This window comes from Salvelinus fontinalis, chromosome 11 (genome assembly GCF_029448725.1).
Source record: "Salvelinus fontinalis isolate EN_2023a chromosome 11, ASM2944872v1, whole genome shotgun sequence".
NCBI lineage: Eukaryota > Metazoa > Chordata > Actinopteri > Salmoniformes > Salmonidae > Salvelinus > Salvelinus fontinalis.
This window is the reverse complement of record NC_074675.1, coordinates 19,898,228-19,917,653: the sequence shown is the minus strand read 5'-3', so window position 1 is coordinate 19,917,653 and position 19,426 is coordinate 19,898,228. Positions and strand designations below refer to the sequence as shown.

The 19,426-nt window shown below is 40.3% G+C and overlaps 1 protein-coding gene across 4 annotated transcripts in view; it reads right to left on the bottom strand.

The window, feature by feature from the left end:
• Positions 1-19,426, bottom strand: part of LOC129865251 (ankyrin repeat and BTB/POZ domain-containing protein 3-A-like) — a 221,154-nt gene that overhangs the window by 105,161 nt on the left and 96,567 nt on the right. For all 4 annotated transcript variants that reach the window (XM_055937880.1, XM_055937881.1, XM_055937882.1 and 1 more), the window contains one exon: positions 6,081-6,233. In XM_055937880.1, coding sequence (XP_055793855.1) covers positions 6,081-6,233 — 153 coding nt within the window. The remainder of the gene's footprint in view (positions 1-6,080; positions 6,234-19,426) is intronic.

Below are 19,426 nucleotides of genomic sequence, written 5' to 3'. Positions count from 1 at the left end.
CCGCTAGCGGCACACCCCCCCCACCCCCACTGAAAAGGCAGAGCCGCGAAATTCAAAAAATATATTTTTTTTAAATATTTAACTTTCACACATTAAAGTCCAATACAGCTAATGAAAGACACAGATCTTGTGAATCCAGCCAACATGTCCGATTTTTTTAATGTTTTACAGGGAAGACACAATATGTAAAGATGTAAATCTATTAGCTAAACACATTAGCATAATCCACCATCTTTTCTTTGTCCACCAACACCAGTAGCTATCACCAATTCGGCTAAACTAAGATATTGATAGCCACTAACCAAGAAAAAAGCTCATCAGATGACAGTCTGATAACACATTTATGGTATAGGATAGGTTTTGTTAGAAAAATGTGCATATTTCAGGTAGATGTCATAGTTTACAATTGCACCCACCGTCACAAATGGACTAGAATAAATACAATGAGCAACGTGTTTACCTAACTACTAATCATCAAACATTTCGTAAAAATACACAGCATACACTAATCGAAAGACACAGATCCTGTGAATACAGACAATATTTCAGATTTTCTAAGTGTCTTACAGCGAAAACACAATAAATCGTTATATTAGCATAGCACATGTGCAAACATTACACCAGCATTGATTCTAGCCAAAGAGAGCGTAAACATCGCCAAAATATATGAATTTTTTCACTAACCTTCTCAGAATTCTTCACATTACAACATACATATACAGTTTGTTCGAAAATGTGCATATTTAGCCACCAAAATCATGGTTAGACAATGAGAAAAGTAGCCCAGCTGGTCAGAAAATGTCCTGCGCCACATTAGACAGTGATCTAGTCGTGTACATAAATACTCATAAACGTGACTAAAAAATATAGGGTGGACAGCGATTGATAGACAATTTAATTCTTAATACAATCGCGGATTTACATTTTTTTAATTATCATTACTTTTCAACACAGTTTGCGCCAAGCGAAGCTACGTCAAAAAAGATGGCGTCATAAGCCATTAACATTTTTCGACAAACACGATTTATCATAATAAATTGTTCCTACTTTGAGCTGTTCTTCCATCAGAATCTTGGTCAAAGAATCCTTTCTTGGGTCTAATCGTCTTTTGGTCGAAAGCTGTCCTCTTGCCATGTAGAAATGCACATTGCGTTCGGCATGAACTGGAACGGTGCCCAGAGATTCACAGTGTCTCAGAAATAAATGTCCCAAAATCGCACTAAACGGATATAAATTGCTATAAAACGCTTTAAATTAACTACCTTATGATGTTTTTAACTCCTATAATGAGTAGAAACATGACCAGAGAAATATAACTGGCTACACTAATGCTTGGAAAAACAGTAGGTCGGTGTCCTCCGCGCGCCTGACGCACCTAGAAAAGAGTTCCTACCTACACGTGTTTTTGTTTTATAGGGGCTGTGATTGGGCAATCGATACCATTCAAAGCGTCATCACGTAAAGGCATCCAGGGGAAGACGTAAGCAGTGTCCGTATACTCATAGCAATAACAGTGGCCTTAAAACTGACTCCAGAACAGGGGCCAAAATGTGTGAAATCTGACTCCATGTCAGGGAAATTGCTGTAGAATGAGTTCTGTTCCACTCAGAGACAAAATTTCAACGGCTATAGAAACTATAGACTGTTTTCTATCCAATAATAATAATAATATGCATATTGTACGATCAAGAATTTTGTAGGAAGCCGTTTCAAAAATTACACGATTTCCATAAATAGTGACAACAGCACCCCCTAGCCTTAACAGGTTTAATGCAACCGCTGTGTCAGATTTCAAAAACACTTTACGAAAAAGCAAACCATGCAATAATCTGAGTCGGCGCTAAGAGCCCAATCAAGACACAAATATAGCCGCCATATTATGCAGTCAACAGAAGTCAGAAGTAACAATATAAACATTCACTTACTTTTGATGATCTTCATCAGAATGCACTCCCAGGAATCCCAGTTCCACAATAAATGTTTGTTTTGATAGATAATGTCCATCATTTATGTACAATTTCCTCCTTGTTCTAGCGTTCAGTACACTTTCCAAACTCACGACGTGCAGGCAGGTCCAGTGGAAAGTACGGACGAAAAGTTTAAAAAGTTATATTACAGTCCGTAAAAACATGACAAACGAAGTATTGAATCAATCTTTAGGATGTTTTTAACATAATTCTTCAATAATGTCTTCAGAATTGCGATGGAACAGAGCTTGCTCTCACGTGAATGCGCATGGAGCCTCATTCTGAACATGGCTACTTCTTCATTTCTCAAAGGAAAAACCTCAATCAATATCTAAAGACTTTTGACATCCAGTGGAAGCGATAGGAACTGCAGGAAGGTCCCTTAGAAATCTGGATTCCCAATGAAATCCATTGAAAAGAGAGTAACCTCAACAACAACAAAAAATCTGAATGGTTTGTCCTTGGGGTTTTGCCTGCCAAATAGGTTCTGCTATAGTCACAGACATGATTCAAACTGTTTTAGAAACGTCAGAGTGTTTTCTATCCAACACTAATAATAATATGCATATATTAGCATTTGGGACCGAGTATGAGGCAGTTTACTCTGGGCACGCTTTTCATCCAAAAGTGAAAATGCTGCCCCCTATCCTAGAGAAGTTAACAAGTAATCTAAAAAGAAATAGGTGTCAGAAGTTAATACTTTGTGCACCCTTCCCTAGCGAGCTTAACGGCACGTACAGCCTTTTTCTATAATGTTTTATGAGATTGACGAACGCATTAGGAGGGATCTTAGACCATTCCTCTGTACAATTTTTTTTACAGATCCTTCATTTCCTTCAGTCTGCGTTTATTGACTGCCCTCTTCAATTCAAACAACAAGGGCTCAAGTCCGGTGTCACGCCCTGACCATAGAAAGCTTTATTTTCTCTATGTTGGTTAGGTTGGGGTGTGACTAGGGTGGGTTATCTAGGTGATTATATATCTATGTTGGCATGGTATGGTTCCCAATAAGAGGCAGCTGTTTATTGTTGTCTCTGATTGGGGATCATATTTAGGCAGCCTTTTCCCCATTGTGCTTTGCTTTGTGGGATCTTGTCTATGCACGATAGTAGCTTCACGTTTTGTTTTGCGCTTTGTTTTCTTTTGAGTTTCATTTCTAAATAAAGAGGATGGAACCATACCACGCTGCATCTTGGTCCACTCATTATAACGATCGTGACATCCGGATATCGTTTTTATTTTTTTATTTATTAGGATCCCCATTAGTCAATGCCAATGGCGACAACTAGTCTTACTGGGGTCCGACACATAACAATAAAATACATTAGACAAAAGACTTTACAATTTAGATTCATTTAAAAACATTAACTTGTAGTGTGTTTGTGTGTGTATCTATCAGTTACACATACATGTCAGTACATACACTCAACAAATGGGGGAGAGGCGTTGTGCCGTGAGGTATTGCTTTTTTTGCTTTTTTAAACCAGGTTTGCTTGCGCTACATGAGATGGAAGGAAGTTCTATGCTCTCATGGCTCTGTATAATACTGTATGTTTCCTTGAATTTGTTCTGGACCTGGGGACTGTGAAAAGACCCCTTGTGCTATGTCTGGTGGTATAAGTGTGGGTGTCAGTGCTGTGTGTAAGTTGACCATGTAACAATTAGGAATTTCCAACACATTAATATTTCTTATGAAAACAAGTGACACAGTCAGTCTTTAATCAACTCTCAGCCAAGAGTGACTGGCATGCATCGTATTAATATTAGCCCCCTGATTACAGTGAAGAGCAAGACGTGCAGCTCTGTTCTGGGCCCGCTGCACCTTAGCTAGGTCTTTCTTTAGAGCACTTGACCATTATGACTGGACAATAATCAAGATACAACTAGAGCCTGCAGAACTTGCTTTGTTTAGTCTGGTATCAAAAAAGCAGCGCATCTCTTTATTACGGACCGACCTCTTCCCCTTTCTACAACCATTGACTCTGTATGTTTTGACCATGACAGTTTGCAATCTAAGGAAACACCAAGCAAATTAATCTCCTCAACTTGTTCAACAGCCACACCATTCATTACCAGATTCAGTTGAGGTCTAGTACTCAGGGAATGATTTGTACCAAATACAATGCTCTTAGTTTTAGACATGTTCAGGGACAGTTTATTACTGGCCACCCATTCCAAAACAGACCAACTCTTTGTTAAGGGTTTCAGTGACTTCATTAGCTGTGGTTGCTGAATCATCAGCATACATGGACACACATGCTTTGTTAATTGGTAAAAAAACACTTAACATGTTTGACATTAGAGAAGCTTCCAATAAAGAAAGTCCTCTGAGTTCTATTAGATTGCCATTTTGTGGATTTAGAGCTGAGATTGAAAAGCCATAACACATGTTTTTCTCAACTGGTTATGGTCAATAATATCAAAGGCTGCACTGAAATCTAAAAGTACAGCTGCCACAATCTTCTTTATCGGTTTCTTTCAACCAATCATCAGTCATTTGGTCAGTGCCCTTCTCTATAAGCATGCTGAAAGTCTGTGTGGTTCATTTGTTTACAGATAAATACTGTAGCATTGTAATTGGTCAAACCCAGTTTTTTTCCAACAATTTGCTAAGAGCTGGCAGCAAGCTGATAGGTCTGCTGTTAGAATCAGTAAAGGCCACTTTACCATTCTTGGGTAGTAGAATGACATTGGCTTCCCTCCAGGCCTGAGGACAAAGACTTTCCTCTAGCCTCAGATTAAATATATGACTGATAGGATTGGCTTTAAAGTCAGTTACCATCCTCAGTAGCTTTCCATCTAAGTTATCAATGCCAGGAGGTTTGTGATTATTGATCGATAACAATACTTTTTCCATCTCTCCCACACTAACTTTCCAAAATTCAAACCTACTATGCTTTTCTTTCATTATTTGCTTGGCTCACTGTTCATTGCTTGCATTTCCTGTCTAAGTTGCCCACTTTGCCAATTAAGTAATCATTAAAATAATTGTCAAAATTAAGTGGTTTTGTGATGAATACGGCCATTGCAAAATGTAGATTTTTGTTGTCAATTAACAATTTCTTTGTGGATTTTATTGTGTGCTTGGGGTCATTGTCTTGCTGGAAGATCCATTTGTGGCCAGAAGCAACCAGGTTTTTGGCAAACATGTCCTGATACTTGGGGTTCATGATGCTGTCGACCTTAACAAGAGCCCCAGGACCAGTGGAAGCAAAACAGTCCCATAACATCAAAGATCCACCACCATATTTTATAGTAGGTATGAAGTTATTTTCTGCATATGCAGAAAGTAGAATGTTGATGCAGATTCTTAGGCGGGCCAATCCCCCAAAAATGACATGTTAAACAAAAATCTCTTGTACTAGTATAAAATTATACAATTCTCCCATTTGTTTTGCATAAAATATAACTTGGTATTTGTATTTATTTATTTGATCCTCTTTTTTGGGTGCCAATTTGAGGTGTCTATACATAGCCATTGATTCTTGAAGAATAACATATAAATGCCTCATGAGCTTAGCTCAACTGTCTGACACCCTCAGAAGCCTAACTATGAGCTTGGGTAACTATCATGTTGATCTCATGGGTGGTCAGTCCTTGCATCCATAGATCTATCTATGAATTTGAAAGTGGATCCATTCCTTCAGTGGCGTGGAGATCACTGTTATTTTTTTTTATCCCGGATTGCCCCTTTTAAAGGTCTTGATATGTCTTCATTATGTGTCAGTGTGGGTAAAAATGTGCATGTACTACACGTTTAAGAAACATTCAGTGTACAGTGGCAAGAAAAAGTTTGTGGACCCTTTTGAATTACCTGGACTTCTGCATAAATTGGTCATAACATTTGATCTTCATCTAAGTCACAACAATAGTCGAACAAAGTCTGCTTAAGAAGACTGTGTTTGTCTGTTGTGACTTAGATGAAGATCAGATAAAATTGTATGACCAATTTATACAGAAAAACAGAATTCCAAAGGGTTCACATACTTTTTCTTGCCACTGTATGTATGAATAAATGCACAATCCTGTGTTCAGTAATTGTGTGTGCCTGTCTGAGAGATATTTTTATGTGTGTGTGTGTACTTGTGTATGTTCATCCATGTCGTGTCTTACTTTAGCTGTCGTGGCTCACAGTCCACCCCTGGCAGGAGCAACCTGGCAGCTTGTCTCACGTCGTCGCTGTCCACATAGAAGCTGCGCCTGTGTTCTGTGTGTGCCACCGCCACCCGAATCCACTCCATCAGCGGGGGCAGTAAAAGGAAGGGCCTGAAAGGGGGGGGACACCATTAGCTCTCACTAGGTAGTCTCCCTTGGCAGACTGGTTGTCTCCCACATTAATAATGTTCCAGCATACACGTCTGCACAGATACAAACATCCATTTGGTAAAGTAGGAAACAGGTCTGAAATGGACACGTAGGAAGTCCGCCCAGAGCCTTATCCGTTTGTGCCATGGGATAAACATCCCCACCAGACACAAAATTGGAAATTAGCCAGATGGATATTTTCAATGAGAATCTATTTCGCAAGTGAGTACTTTGTTTGCACCATGACAGCTAACATTCTACCACTGACTGGCTGTGGCTATAAATAGCCTAGCTATTTGTGTCCGCATCGGGTCTACGTCTGTCATTGGGTCCGCCTCTGTTATTTTTTAAAGAGCACAATTCCTGACGACATTTTAACTTCTCTTGGGCAGCATTCGGAATTTTGGATGAAAAGCATGCCCAAATTAAACTGTCAGCTACTCATCCCCAGAAGATAGGATATGCATGTAATTAGTAGATTTGGATGGAAAACACTCTGGAGTTTCTAAAACTGTTTGGATTAAGTCTGTGAGATTAACAGAACTCAAATGGCAGGCAAAAACCTGAGAAGTTCCACTTCCTGTTTGGATTTTTTCAACCAAGCTCTTATTGAAAATACAGTCGAAGGAGACATAATTTAGTAATCACTGCCATGAGGTGACCATGCATTCAACACGCGCGTGAGAGGCAGCTCTGTTCCATCTCTCAATTGAAGTCGATTTAATTCTCTAGTTGGAACGTTATTCAAGATGTATGTTAACAACATTCTAAAGATTGATTCAGTACATCGTTTGACATGTTTCTACTGACTGTAACGGAACGTTTGGACATTTCGTCACGATATAGTGGTCGCGCTTTGAGACTTTGGTTAGGGTATTTGGTAAACAATTCGAAAGTAGCTAATTTGACATAAATAACGGACATTAACAAACAAATCAGGCATTTATTGTGGACCTGGGATTCCTAGGACTGCATTCTGATGAATTCATCAAAGGTAAGGAAACATCTATCATGTCTTTTCTGGTTTCTGTTGAGTCCAACATGGTGGCTATTTTGTCTAATCATCTGAGCTCCGTCTCAGATTATTGCATGGTTTATATTTACGTAAAGTTTTTTTGAAATCTGACACAGCGGTTGCATTAAGGAGAGGTATATCTATAATTCTATGTGTATTGCTTGTATTATCATTTATGTTTATGTTGAGTATAGTTTTAAATTATATAAAACACATGAATGTCTGAGGAATTTTAATTATGAGATTTCTGTTTTTTGAATTTGGCGCCCTGCACTTCGACTGGCTGTTGTCATATCGATCCCGTTAACGGGACTGCAGCCATAAGAAGATAACATAACTTATTTAGCAGGCGAAACCCAGAGGACAAACCATTCATATCTTTTTTTTTTGATGTCACTCTCTTTTCAATGAATTTTCATTGGGAAACCAGATTTCTAAGGGACCTTCTTGCAGTTCCTACCGCTTCCACTGGATGTCAACAGTCTTTAGAAATTGGTTGAGGTTATTACTTTGTGTAATGAAGAAGTACGGCCATCTTGAAGGAGGGTCACTTGAAGTGTCCTGTTTGTTAGAAGCGTGTGACCAGAAAGCTAGCTACAGTTGGTTTTGATCCTGTATTGAACACAGATCATCCCGTCTTCAATTTTATCGATTATTTATGTTAAAAAATAACTAAGGTTGTAGTACAAAAGTAGTTTGAAATGTTTTTGCCAAAATTTACAGGTAACCTTTGAGATATTTTGTAGTCACGTTTCACAATTTGGAACCGGCGTTTTTCTGGATCAAACGCGCCAAATAAATTGACATTTTGGATATATATCGACGGAATTAATCGGGCAAAAGGACCATTTGTGATGTTTATGGGACATATTGGAGTGCCAACAACAGAAGCTCGTCAAAGGTAAGGCATGAATTATATTTTTATTTCTGTGTTTTGTGTTGCGCCTGCAGGGTTGAAATATGCTTCTCTCTCTTTGTTTACTATGGTGCTATACTCAGAAAATAGCATTGTTTGCTTTCGCAACCAGTGTAGCTTTAATTTGGTATCTTGCTTGTGTGATTTAACCCTTTCATGCGTGAGTTCCAAATATCTCTAACGGTCGCCCCAGCGTGAGTTTTTTTATGCACGTGATGTTAGAATATTCTCTCCATTCCAGAATGTGATTGATACGTAACAGTACATTTTATCCGCGCTGCCCTCAAACCAAAGCACGCAGCCGGTTTATATTTATAGGCTGTTTCAACTTCAATTTCAAATTATTTTCTAACAAGTTTTTATTTTCTAAAAACGGTTTGAATTTAGGTGTGTTCCGCCTCCTCATTCATTCACATAAAAATAGTAATTTTTACTTTTGCGGACAATTACATTTTTGGGACATTTCTGACACGGACAAAATTCCCCCAAGCACTTCCCAATTGTTTGTGCAGTTCACATCTGCAGACATTTGCTCATCTCCCGTCAGAACATGATCTGCACACGTGTTCACATTTTCTATCTGCTGCCCTCATTGCAGTCATTGTTTTCGTTAATAATAATAACTTTGGAAATGTGTTCGTTTCTATCAAAGTAACTGCATTATTTTGTTGTAATAGTTTCTGTATGTCGTTTCTATTGTAGCGTACTGTATGTATGGAGCATAATATATTTGTGTATATTCTTTATAACCGCGGACACGTGAGGTAACGTTACTCATTTTATAACCTTTATGGTGTTATAGTCAATCGTGCTTATGTAGCTACATTATTCTATTAGCTCTGTAAAACAATGCTAATTGCGTCAGAAGTACTATCTTGTGTTGTATTTTGAAGCTACATGGCCTTATGACTCCCAAGTGACGCAGCGGTCAAAGGCACAGCACATCAGTGCTACAGGCGTCACTACAGACTCCCTGGTTCAAATCCAGGCTGCGTTTCTATCAAAGTAAGTGCCTTATTACGTTATAATAGTTTCTGCTGTAGCTCACTGTATGTATGGATCATAATATATTCCTTATAACCGCGGACACGTGAGGTAACGTTACACATTTTATAACCTTTATTGTGTTAGTCAATCGTGCTTATGTAGCTACATTATTCTATTAGCTCTGTAAAACTGTGCTAGTTGCGTCAGAGAACTATTAGCTTTTGTTGTATTTTGAAGCTACCCTGACCTTATGACTCCCGAGTGGCGCAGTGGTCTATGGCACTGCATCTCAGTGCTAGAGGCGTCACTACAGACACCCTGGTTCAAATCCAGGCTGTATCACAACTGGCTGTGATTGGGAGTCCCATAGGACAGCGCACGATTGGCCCAGCGTTGTCCAAATTTGGCCGGTGTAGGCCATCATTGTAAATAATAATTTGTTTTTAAATTACTTGCCTAGTTAAATAAAATAAAAAATGTGACCATGGTTTGTTTATTTGGTCTATTCAGCATAGCTCTGTTCTGCCCTGCCTTGCCCCCCTGTGGAGCTCAAAAGTCAGTTTCTTAATGCAATAAACTATTTTTTATAGCAGTGTTTATTATGTTACTTCTTTGTAGTATTGTTTTATCCTTATATTGTATTCTAATTAATAATTCCTCTTTCTTCTGTACTTTCAGAAACCACAAACATTATTTGCCAATATCATAACTGGAGCTGGACATCTTTGGAGCAGAAGAATGAGGACAGCTTTTGTATGCCAACGTACACTCCTTAACAGTCTTACTGGATGAAAAGACAGCAAGAAAACACATATGCCAATATGTAATAGTCGTCTATTTTATTGCAGTATTGGTAGTTGGTTCAACAACTTGTTATACTAGAGGACAAAAAACTGAAAATGCATAACCCATATTTAATATTCATGCAGTGACTGAACAACAACTGCATTCCCCCCCCCCCCCACCCCCACCCACCTCTGAAGGCATAGTATCATGGCAGTCAGTCACTTATTGCTGCAGATGTGCTCAATAATGCTTGAGCATGTGATACTCCTCAAAGCATGGTGAAATACATAGAGGTGTATCACAAGCTAAACACATGTATTTTGTCATCTTCCTCTGCTTACTTCTCCTGGTGCCAGACAGGCAGACTTTGCAGTGCCTCCTTGTGCGACTACCTAGAGCAGCAGTTTGAGGGACTTTGCAGGGAAAATGCCGTGCAGTAAGGCGTAGGGGATTGTTTACAGCAGGACGACCCCCAGTGGATGGGCGCCGAGGGGTGTGGTGCTCCTCCAGCAGCTCTCTCATTAGGTTCTCTCTGTATTTTTGGTAGGTAATTACTTTACCTAAGAGGGAGTGGGGAGGATGAAGAAAGTTAGAGGATGATGAGGCAGTGGGTAGGTGGGTGAGATATTGTCACTATAATTGCATAATGGATTTGTATGTGAACTGTACATCCAATTACAAAAATAGCTTGTTCAGTAATCATCTCACCTGTTAGTTGGCGATGAACTATGCTGCCATTGAGGGCAGCAGTGTCGATCAGATGGAAAAATATCTTCTTATACCACTTGGTTGTTTTCCGAGTGCATTCCACAAAGCTGTTTATCATGTCTGCCTTATCCACTGCCCCCATTTTGAGGTTATAGTCGAGCACACAATCTGGTTTGATCTTTCTCTCTCCAGTCAGGTGATCCACCTTCCCTGTGGCCGACATGGTTGCTGTATGGACAGTGGAGAGGACATGGACATCTCTTTTGTCATGCCACTTTACTGCCAGCTGTTGACCGTTCTCCTGGAACTCTACCTCCCCTCTCTGCATCTTCCTGCATCCGAATCCTGGCATCCGCTTCCTGTTCGACCTGACTGTGCCACAGGCCCCTGTGATGTTGGAGAGCAGATGCTGGAAGAGTGTGGGACTGCTGTACCAATTGTCCACGTACAAAGTGTGTCCCTTGCCGAGATGAGGAGCCAGCATGGTCATCACTACGGACCCGGACACCCCAAGCCCCTCATAATGTTTGATGTCAGTGGTGGACCCTGTGTAAACTATAATATCCTGGACAAATCCTGTCTTCACGTCGCACATGACAAAGAACTTGACTCCAAACCTGTGCCTTTTGGAGGGAATATATTGACGGAACGCCAGCCTACCTTTCCATAACATCAGGGACTCATCAATGCATAGGTCCTTGTATGGAGCAAAGACCCGACCAAATGCTGATGTCAGGCTGGTTAGAACATTTCTTATTTTGTATAAAGGGTCACTTAAGATGGCAGTAGCATTGTTGACGAAATGCAGGAATCGCAGCAGAACTAGGAAGCGGTCTTGGGAAAAGAGGGTGGCAAAGAAGGGAGTTGCAAACATAGGATCTGTGCTCCAGTATTCTCTTAGGGAGTTCTTCTTTACTATCCCCATGAGGGGGACTGTCACCAGGAAGATATACATTTCACTAATTGTGGTTGTCACCCATTTAGCGAGTTTTCCCCTCACTCCTGGCTCTCTCTTCTCCTGTAGCTCCAAGGCATAGCGATTGGTCTCCTCTACTATGTCTCCCACCAGCTCCTCTGTCAGAAACAACTTGAAGCACTCTGCCTCAGTTGGAAATGGCAAGGGGCGTTGCACTCCAGACTGGGACTCGTCAAAGCAAACAGCAGGGCCAGGAGGGGTGAAATTACTGGTGGCCATCCAGCTACCACAGAACTCCTGTACTTCATCCACTGTCGGTCTGCCTCCATCACCACCAGCATCTTCAAAGGGAACTGGTACTTCGTCAGTGGACAAGGGAAATTCAGATTCAGGGTTCTCAATGGTTACAAGGTTGGAGGGCAGCTCCTCACTGTCACTGTCAGAATCTGATTCCTGACTTTCATACTCAGACTCATTGTCCGAATTTTTAAAAATCTCCAGAATTTCCACATTTGTGAGTTGTCTCCTTTTGAAAGACATTGCTAATGCTACAGCTTAGCTCACTAGCTACATACATAAACAACAACACTGAATGGCTCAGAGGAATGGCTCAGAGTGAGAGGGTACGTGTTTGACTACCGGCACGCGCCACTTGTATCAATAAATCACTATCAGAAAATGTTTTGTGTGGCAATTATTTGTGTATTTACGGTTTTATTCACGTTTTCAATTCTAGGTGACAAATCATGCATTCCGATTCTTGCACAGATTGTAATGGGCACATATTATGTGTGTAAAATGATTTTTTTGAAGGTTGTACTGATTATGATGAGCTAAGCTAATTCCAGCTGTGTAGCCATGTTTGTTGACATACAATGCATTCTGGGTTTCACGTAATCGTCTGTTTGACCAAAGATGTTATAACAAAATGAGGTGAGTAAGAGTTCACAAATTCTTTGAGGACTTCCGGAAATGAATGGTGGGATGTGAACGACGGTAGATGACACACCCCTTCAACATGCATACTATAAACAGAACAAACTCATCTCGTCTTCTCTTATTATCTTCGGTTTCTGTGAGGAAAAATGCATGGCTGCGCGCTGAAACTAATCATCGGATTACTTTCGATTTCTATAAAGTGTTTTACCTAATTATTTCGATCAATGGTGAGCTCACCCGTGATGTGATTAATTATACATAGTAATTGCTATTAGCTAATTCATATTGTAGTTTATGTCAGCCTAGAGTTAGAAAATATGACTGCTTGTGTTGGGTCAATCTTTCCTCAGTTAGCGCTAGGACTATTGTAGCCTACATTTTCCCGATTAGGATGATTGTGTTAAGCTATATATACTTCTGTGAATATCTGAACATTGAATCCAAAAAATAAACTGCTCACATTCTGGACATAACTTTGTAAGGACTGTGTTTGTGTAAATAGTTTCTGAAAAAAGTGTGGCCAGCTCAAACGCTGATTGTTGCGTCATTCGAAACTGGCCGTTCTAAATGAGCGTTCTAAATTAGTGTTCTAATCACACGGGTGTGATCGTACGCTTCAGGGACCACTGTAGAACGTACGTGTGAAAGGGTTAATGAAAGTTAGATTGATTTTTATAGTAATTTTCATTTGAATATGGCGCTCTGCATTTTCTCAGGCTTTTTGCCAAGTGAGACAGTAGCGTCCCGCCTAAACTCAGATTTTTGGATATAAATATGAACTTTACCTAACAAAACATACATGTCTTGTGTAACATGAAGTCCTATGAGTGTCATCTGATGAAGATCATCAAAGGTTAGTGATTAATTTTATCTCTATTTCTGCTTTTTGTTACTCCTCTCTTTGGCTGGAAAAATGGCTGTCTTTTTCTGTGACTTGGCTCTAACCTAACATAATCGTTTGGTGTGGTTTTGTCGTAAAACCTTTTTGAAATCGGACACTTTGGCTGGATTTACAACAAGTGTATCTTTAAAATGGTGTAATATACTTGTATGTTTGAGGAATTTAAATTATGGGATTTCTGTTGTTTTGAATTTGGCGCCCTGCAGTTTCACTGGCTGTTGACGAGGTGGGACGCTACCATCCCACATACCCTAGTGAGGTTAACAAGATCTTTACCTTGTCAGCTGGGATTCAATCTTGCAACCTTTCGGTTACTAGTCCAACGCTCTAACCACAAGGCTACATGCCACCGCAATGAATGTTGAGGATGAAGAAGGTGATTGGATTTAGAACAATAGTGTTAGAATTGCTATTCCTGAATGCGCACACCCTGAAAAATGCTTATTTGTTTTGTTTCTACTGGTCAGTATTAATTAAATATTAAATTATATTCCCTGATATTCTTAAGATGTATGTAATGACTGAATATAAGCAAGTGATGTCTGCTAAATAACAAAGTTGATGGTGCAGTCATATAGCCTTGGCACCTACATAAAGCTAAGTGACTCACTCATTCATGGCTTTGGATTTAAATAAATATGTACAAACATTCTTCAATAAAGAAATGTTTTGCTTCTAGACTATGACCAACACCTCTGCAATTTGATACTTTGTGCAAGGCAATTGATCAGCATTAAACTTTGCAGATGGGTCCTCCCGAGTGGTGTAGCGGTCTAAGATACTGCATCACAGTGCAAACTGTGTTGCACACAGACGCTGGTTCGATACCGGTGTCGGCTGCGACTGGGAGAGCCATGAAGCGATGGCTTTTTGTTTCTCTCCCTCTAAAAACAGAAAGAAATAATTCTAAATACTAAACTGGCCTATTTACAAATTAGTAAGAATGTTTCACACCATGTTCAAGAATGGTCTTTTTCTCGCTGACTTTAGGTTATTTGAAAACAAAGTCTCCAAATTATAATAATTTTTTAAACAAGCCATAAGAAAGTTGGTTGTAATTTCAGGTTAATCCACCAGAAATGACAGAACAAATATTGTAGTTAAACTCAAATATACTAATTGATAAAAAAAAATCTATTGGCTGTGCTAGATTTTCCTTTCCTCCTGAAAGTCCTAATCTGCTCACTTAAATGAATAGAGATCCTGGTAATAAGGCTACAGTATGTTGTTACAGCGTAATCAAAGTGAGGACAACCGGGGATCTGCTGTATACTTAAGCTGAAAGTCACACTTTTCCAGTACTCCTCACGGACCTCAAGGACCGTAAACACCATAGGACCTGAAAATCAGCCGGAGCTGAGAGGATCACAATAACTAAAAGGTATTTTTGTTTCAATGCATTTTCTTATAAATAATTGTGTAGGTATACTGTATAATAAAATCGATAATTAAATAAAGGTTAAATAAAAATAAATAATTGTGTACTAAAAATGTGAATGTGTTTTTGCAGAGCATACAACCACGCCGACAACCATCCATGGAGATGAGTGGACAAAGGTCCGCACCGAAAAAAACGCATGGTTGCGAAGAAAGTGGTTCGTTTGGCTAGATTCTTAAAATGTGTATGCAGCATTAATGTGTTGGAGTCACTTTTAGTTCTTAATTGATCTACCGTTTCTATCATAGGCCACTGTAATCGATGGGGACTCAGGGCGGTATCATTCTGCTTATCTGATGAAGGTGCACATGGATCAGATTCAAACTTTGAAGACCGAGATTGAGTCATTAAAGGCAGACCAGCAGAAAGAGAAACATTATCTGAGGGCAGAGATACGGGCGACAGCTGATGCATTGGTCCAGAGCCAGGCGGTATTGGCAGAGTCACTCGTCATTGGCGGAGAGTCACTCGTCATTGGCGGAGAGTCACTCGTCATTGGCGGAGAGTCACTCATCATTGGCGGAGAGTCACTCGTCATTGGCGGAGAGTCACACGGCATTGGCGGAGATTCAGGTAGAGAATGAGATGGAGTCACAATCCATTCCAGGCACACCTGTGAGCTCTGGAACTCGACCTATGAAAGGCAGAGTCAACAAACCTGGCGGGTTCGTCAGGTGGTCGATTCACCCTGACATTTCCATTCCTCTTCTGACAACAGAATTTGACCAAATGCTCACCAGGCACAGCAAGGGGCGTCCAGACTGTTATGCTGTTCTGCTCTTACAAGGATGTGTAACTGAAGAGAGATACCACGAGTGGACACAGAATACCAACTGGGATGGATCCTGAGGCAAATGTGGCTTACCAGTGAACCTCCGGGTGTTCATCATTAATACTGTCTCAAAAGTTTCTGTCCATGACTGATGCAACCCGAAAAACATTAAAGACAGAGTTAATGAGTACTTGAGGTCAACGAGAAAGTCTGGACATGGCCTGCTCTCCATTATGTAAGGAATTAGGCACTTTACCATAGTATGTACTGTAGGTTATGTTTACATGTCAGACTGCACAGTAGCCTAATAAACACATGCTTTATCTCACCTCATGGGTCTCCTGGTCGCAACCGACACGGGTATTGAACCAGCATCTGTAGCAACGTAGATTGCACTGAAAAATAATGCATCCCCATCTGGCGTTGTGTAGACTTACATTTTTCTGTATTCTGTCCACAGTGGGCTTCATCACCTTCTGAGCATCTCTTACAATCAGGTTGATTGTGTGGGCAAGACATGGATGATGCGCCCATTTTAAAATGTTCATGGCTTTGGTAATGTTAGCTGCATTGTCGCTAACACAACAGACACTTTTCCATCTACTTGTCATTCTCTGGCCACTTTCAAAACTTATCTGAGGTGTGTCTGTCGCTGAACTCAAAGCAGTCCAGAAGACAGCTAGACATTGAAAAATCCTCAATGAAGTGACATGTAACCGACATGGAAGAACTGGTTACCCTTGATGTCCAGCAGTCAGTGGTAAGGGAAACTGCAGTAGCTTTTTGGACCTTTTCCCACACTGAAGCCTGTGTGATCTCGTACAGTTGTGGAATAAGTTATTTTGAAAGGGTTTTCCTGCTTGGAATTGTGTACATTTGGATTTAGACTATTGCTTTAATTTCTTAAACCTCTGTCCTCCACAATCAAAAATGTCTGGAAATTGGTTGCAATCATTGTAGCCAATACAATATCAATTTGGCCTTGTTTTGCTACAGACGTAGACTTTGGCATACACTGGTCCATAGAAGACTGCGTTGCTGTGGGTTGCAGAGTTGGCCTACTTGACTGAGTGGATACTTCTCCACGTGTAGAGGTGCTGGCTCCACCACTATCACTAGCAGGCCCGCTAGTTTCTCGAAGCGCATATACAGCTAGCTTCACAGTTGGGTGCACAGTTCGCATATGCCGGTGTAGGTTGTGCGTAGAACCGGCTTTATATGAGATTTTGTTTTGGCAAATTATATTCTAACATTGTCGACATTATTAAAATCCCATCTCCTCGGCTGCTAAGTGTGTGACTGAGTGAGTTGGCTCGGCCCTCCCTCACTCATTTTTGTTTCATTGGTTGACACTGTGTGTCTGATTGACAGGAACAAAAGGTGAGGCTGTTAGTCTGAGCAGACAGTCAGAACGAATATCTGTGGACTTGAGCATTTAGGCCTATATCATTAAATGTTTTCATTCTTTGAATTAGTTAATTCTATTCTATATTCTTTAAATCTTTTGATTATTCATAACTTAATTTTATTATAATTTTATTAATAGATTCGGCTCTTCTGATATGCGAGCTGGCTCCCAACATTCACCTACAAGAGCCTCTTAGAGCCGACTTGTTCGCCAACGACCCATCATTACTTTTTGAGGGACTAGTTTTACCATGAAACTCAAGGTTTACAGGCCTGCAAGTCCTATTATGATGGCTTGCATAGTGATGTGCAATTTCTATTGGAATTCAGCCAAAGTTACAATATCCAACAGTTGGAATTTGTATTCACCCACACCCTGAATTGAAAATGACTGTCGAGACTCGTTATAAAAGGACTCTACCTAAACCATTTCAGTAATAGGTACAAAAAGTCCAAGTAACAGATTGGATTAGTTACGAAAAAGTTATGTTATTTATATTTGAGTAGCATAAGATCAATGAATCAATGAAAAACAAAAAGAAAGATCTTGAAACAATTTGAAAAAAATCTACCTACAATAGAGTATGCTGGGAAATATGATACTGATGGGGGTGGTTTTGTTTAACACTGTTATTAACACCAATACTGGGGTTCTTTTACACTTTTACACTAGAAATGTTACACTGACACTAGGTAATACTGGCTAATATGCTGTGTAGTCAATGGTTCATATTTCAACCTTTGGTTAGTTGACGGGTTCTTGGAGGAACCTTTAATGGTTTAATGTAGCAACGGGTTCCTGGAGTGGAGGTGAAGCTTAGTCGGGCGTGGCTTTAAGATAACTTTTTTGGGGGCCACCTGTTGGCAAAAATGTAATTCCTGTTAATTTGTTCTGTTGTCATCAAATCTTAAAAACCGACAGCTTTGTAGATCTAATGAAGTTAACAGAGGTGTATGAGTTTCTTTAGAACCTATGGAAATATTGGAATAATTACCAATTTGTATGTAATCAATGATATTAATATTAGAATATGCAAAATGCATCAATATTCAAGGAACATTTTAATTAGTAGTGTACAAACATACCATGATAAACAGGAAATAATATGCTGATGGGTGACCAAAAATAACTCTGATTGCCACGCCGCCAATCTGACAGCTACAATAGTTCCAAATTCCAAATTTAAACCCTCACATCATAAAAAGGTTCAGGTTTGAACCTTTACACCAGATTTCCTCAAGGAACTTTTTTCAACTGGAAAGGTTCCACCGGTGTAGCAACCCAAAAGGTTCTTCCAGGCACCTTTATATCTAAGAGTGTATTATGGGTAGTGCCACGTTCTTACCAACTGAGCAACAAAGGAGCAAATAAGTGAGATTTACATTGTTTTCCATTGCTAGTGCTACACACTTTTGCTCCATATTTAACAAGCATGCATGTATATATGTATGTATGTATGTATGTATGTGTAACGGTCCTGACCTGTTTTATGTTGTTTTTGTATGTGTTTAGGTCAGGGCATGTGTTTTGGGTGGGCAGTCTATGTTATCTGTTTCTATGTTGGTTTTGGTTGCCTGGTATGGCTCTTAATTAGAGGCAGGTGTTTTGCGTTCTCCTCTAATTAAGAGTCATATTTAGGTAGGGTGTTCTCACTGTTTGTTTGTGGGTGATTGTCTCCTGTGTCGATGTTACACCATACGGGATTGTTTCGGTTTGTTCGTGCGTTTTTGTAGTAAGTACTTGTTTGTTCGTTCTGCGTGTGTTATGTCAGTTCGTCGTACTAGTCTGTCTATTTTCGTTTTGTTATTTTGTTAGTTTATTCAAGTATAGTTTGTTTCGTTTTGTCTTATAAATAAAACTCATCATGTTTTCACAACCCGCTGCGCCTTGGCTCGATCACTACTCCTCCTCTTCTTATGAAGAGAGAGAGGAACGCTGTTACAGAATCACCCACCATTCCAGAGCCAAGCAGCGGAGTAATTGGAGTAAGGGACAGGAAAAGAAGGAGCAATGGACATGGGACGATATATTGGACGGAAAGGGTTGCTACACATGGGAGGAGATCCTGGCTGGTAGGGATCGCCTCCCATGGGAACAGCTGGAGGCACTGAGGAGAGCAGAGGCTACCGGAGAGAGGAACCGGAGCTATGAGGGAACGCGTCTGGCACGGAAGCCCAAAAAGCCCGTAAGTAACACCCAAAAATTTCTTGGGGGGGGCTAATAGGTAGTGGGCCAAGGGCAGGTAGGAGACCTGCGCCCACTTCCCAGGCTTACCGTGGAGAGCGGGAGTACGGGCAGGCGCCGTGTTACGCAGTAGAGCGCACGGTGTCTCCTGTACGAGTGCATAGCCCAGTGCGGGTTATTCCAC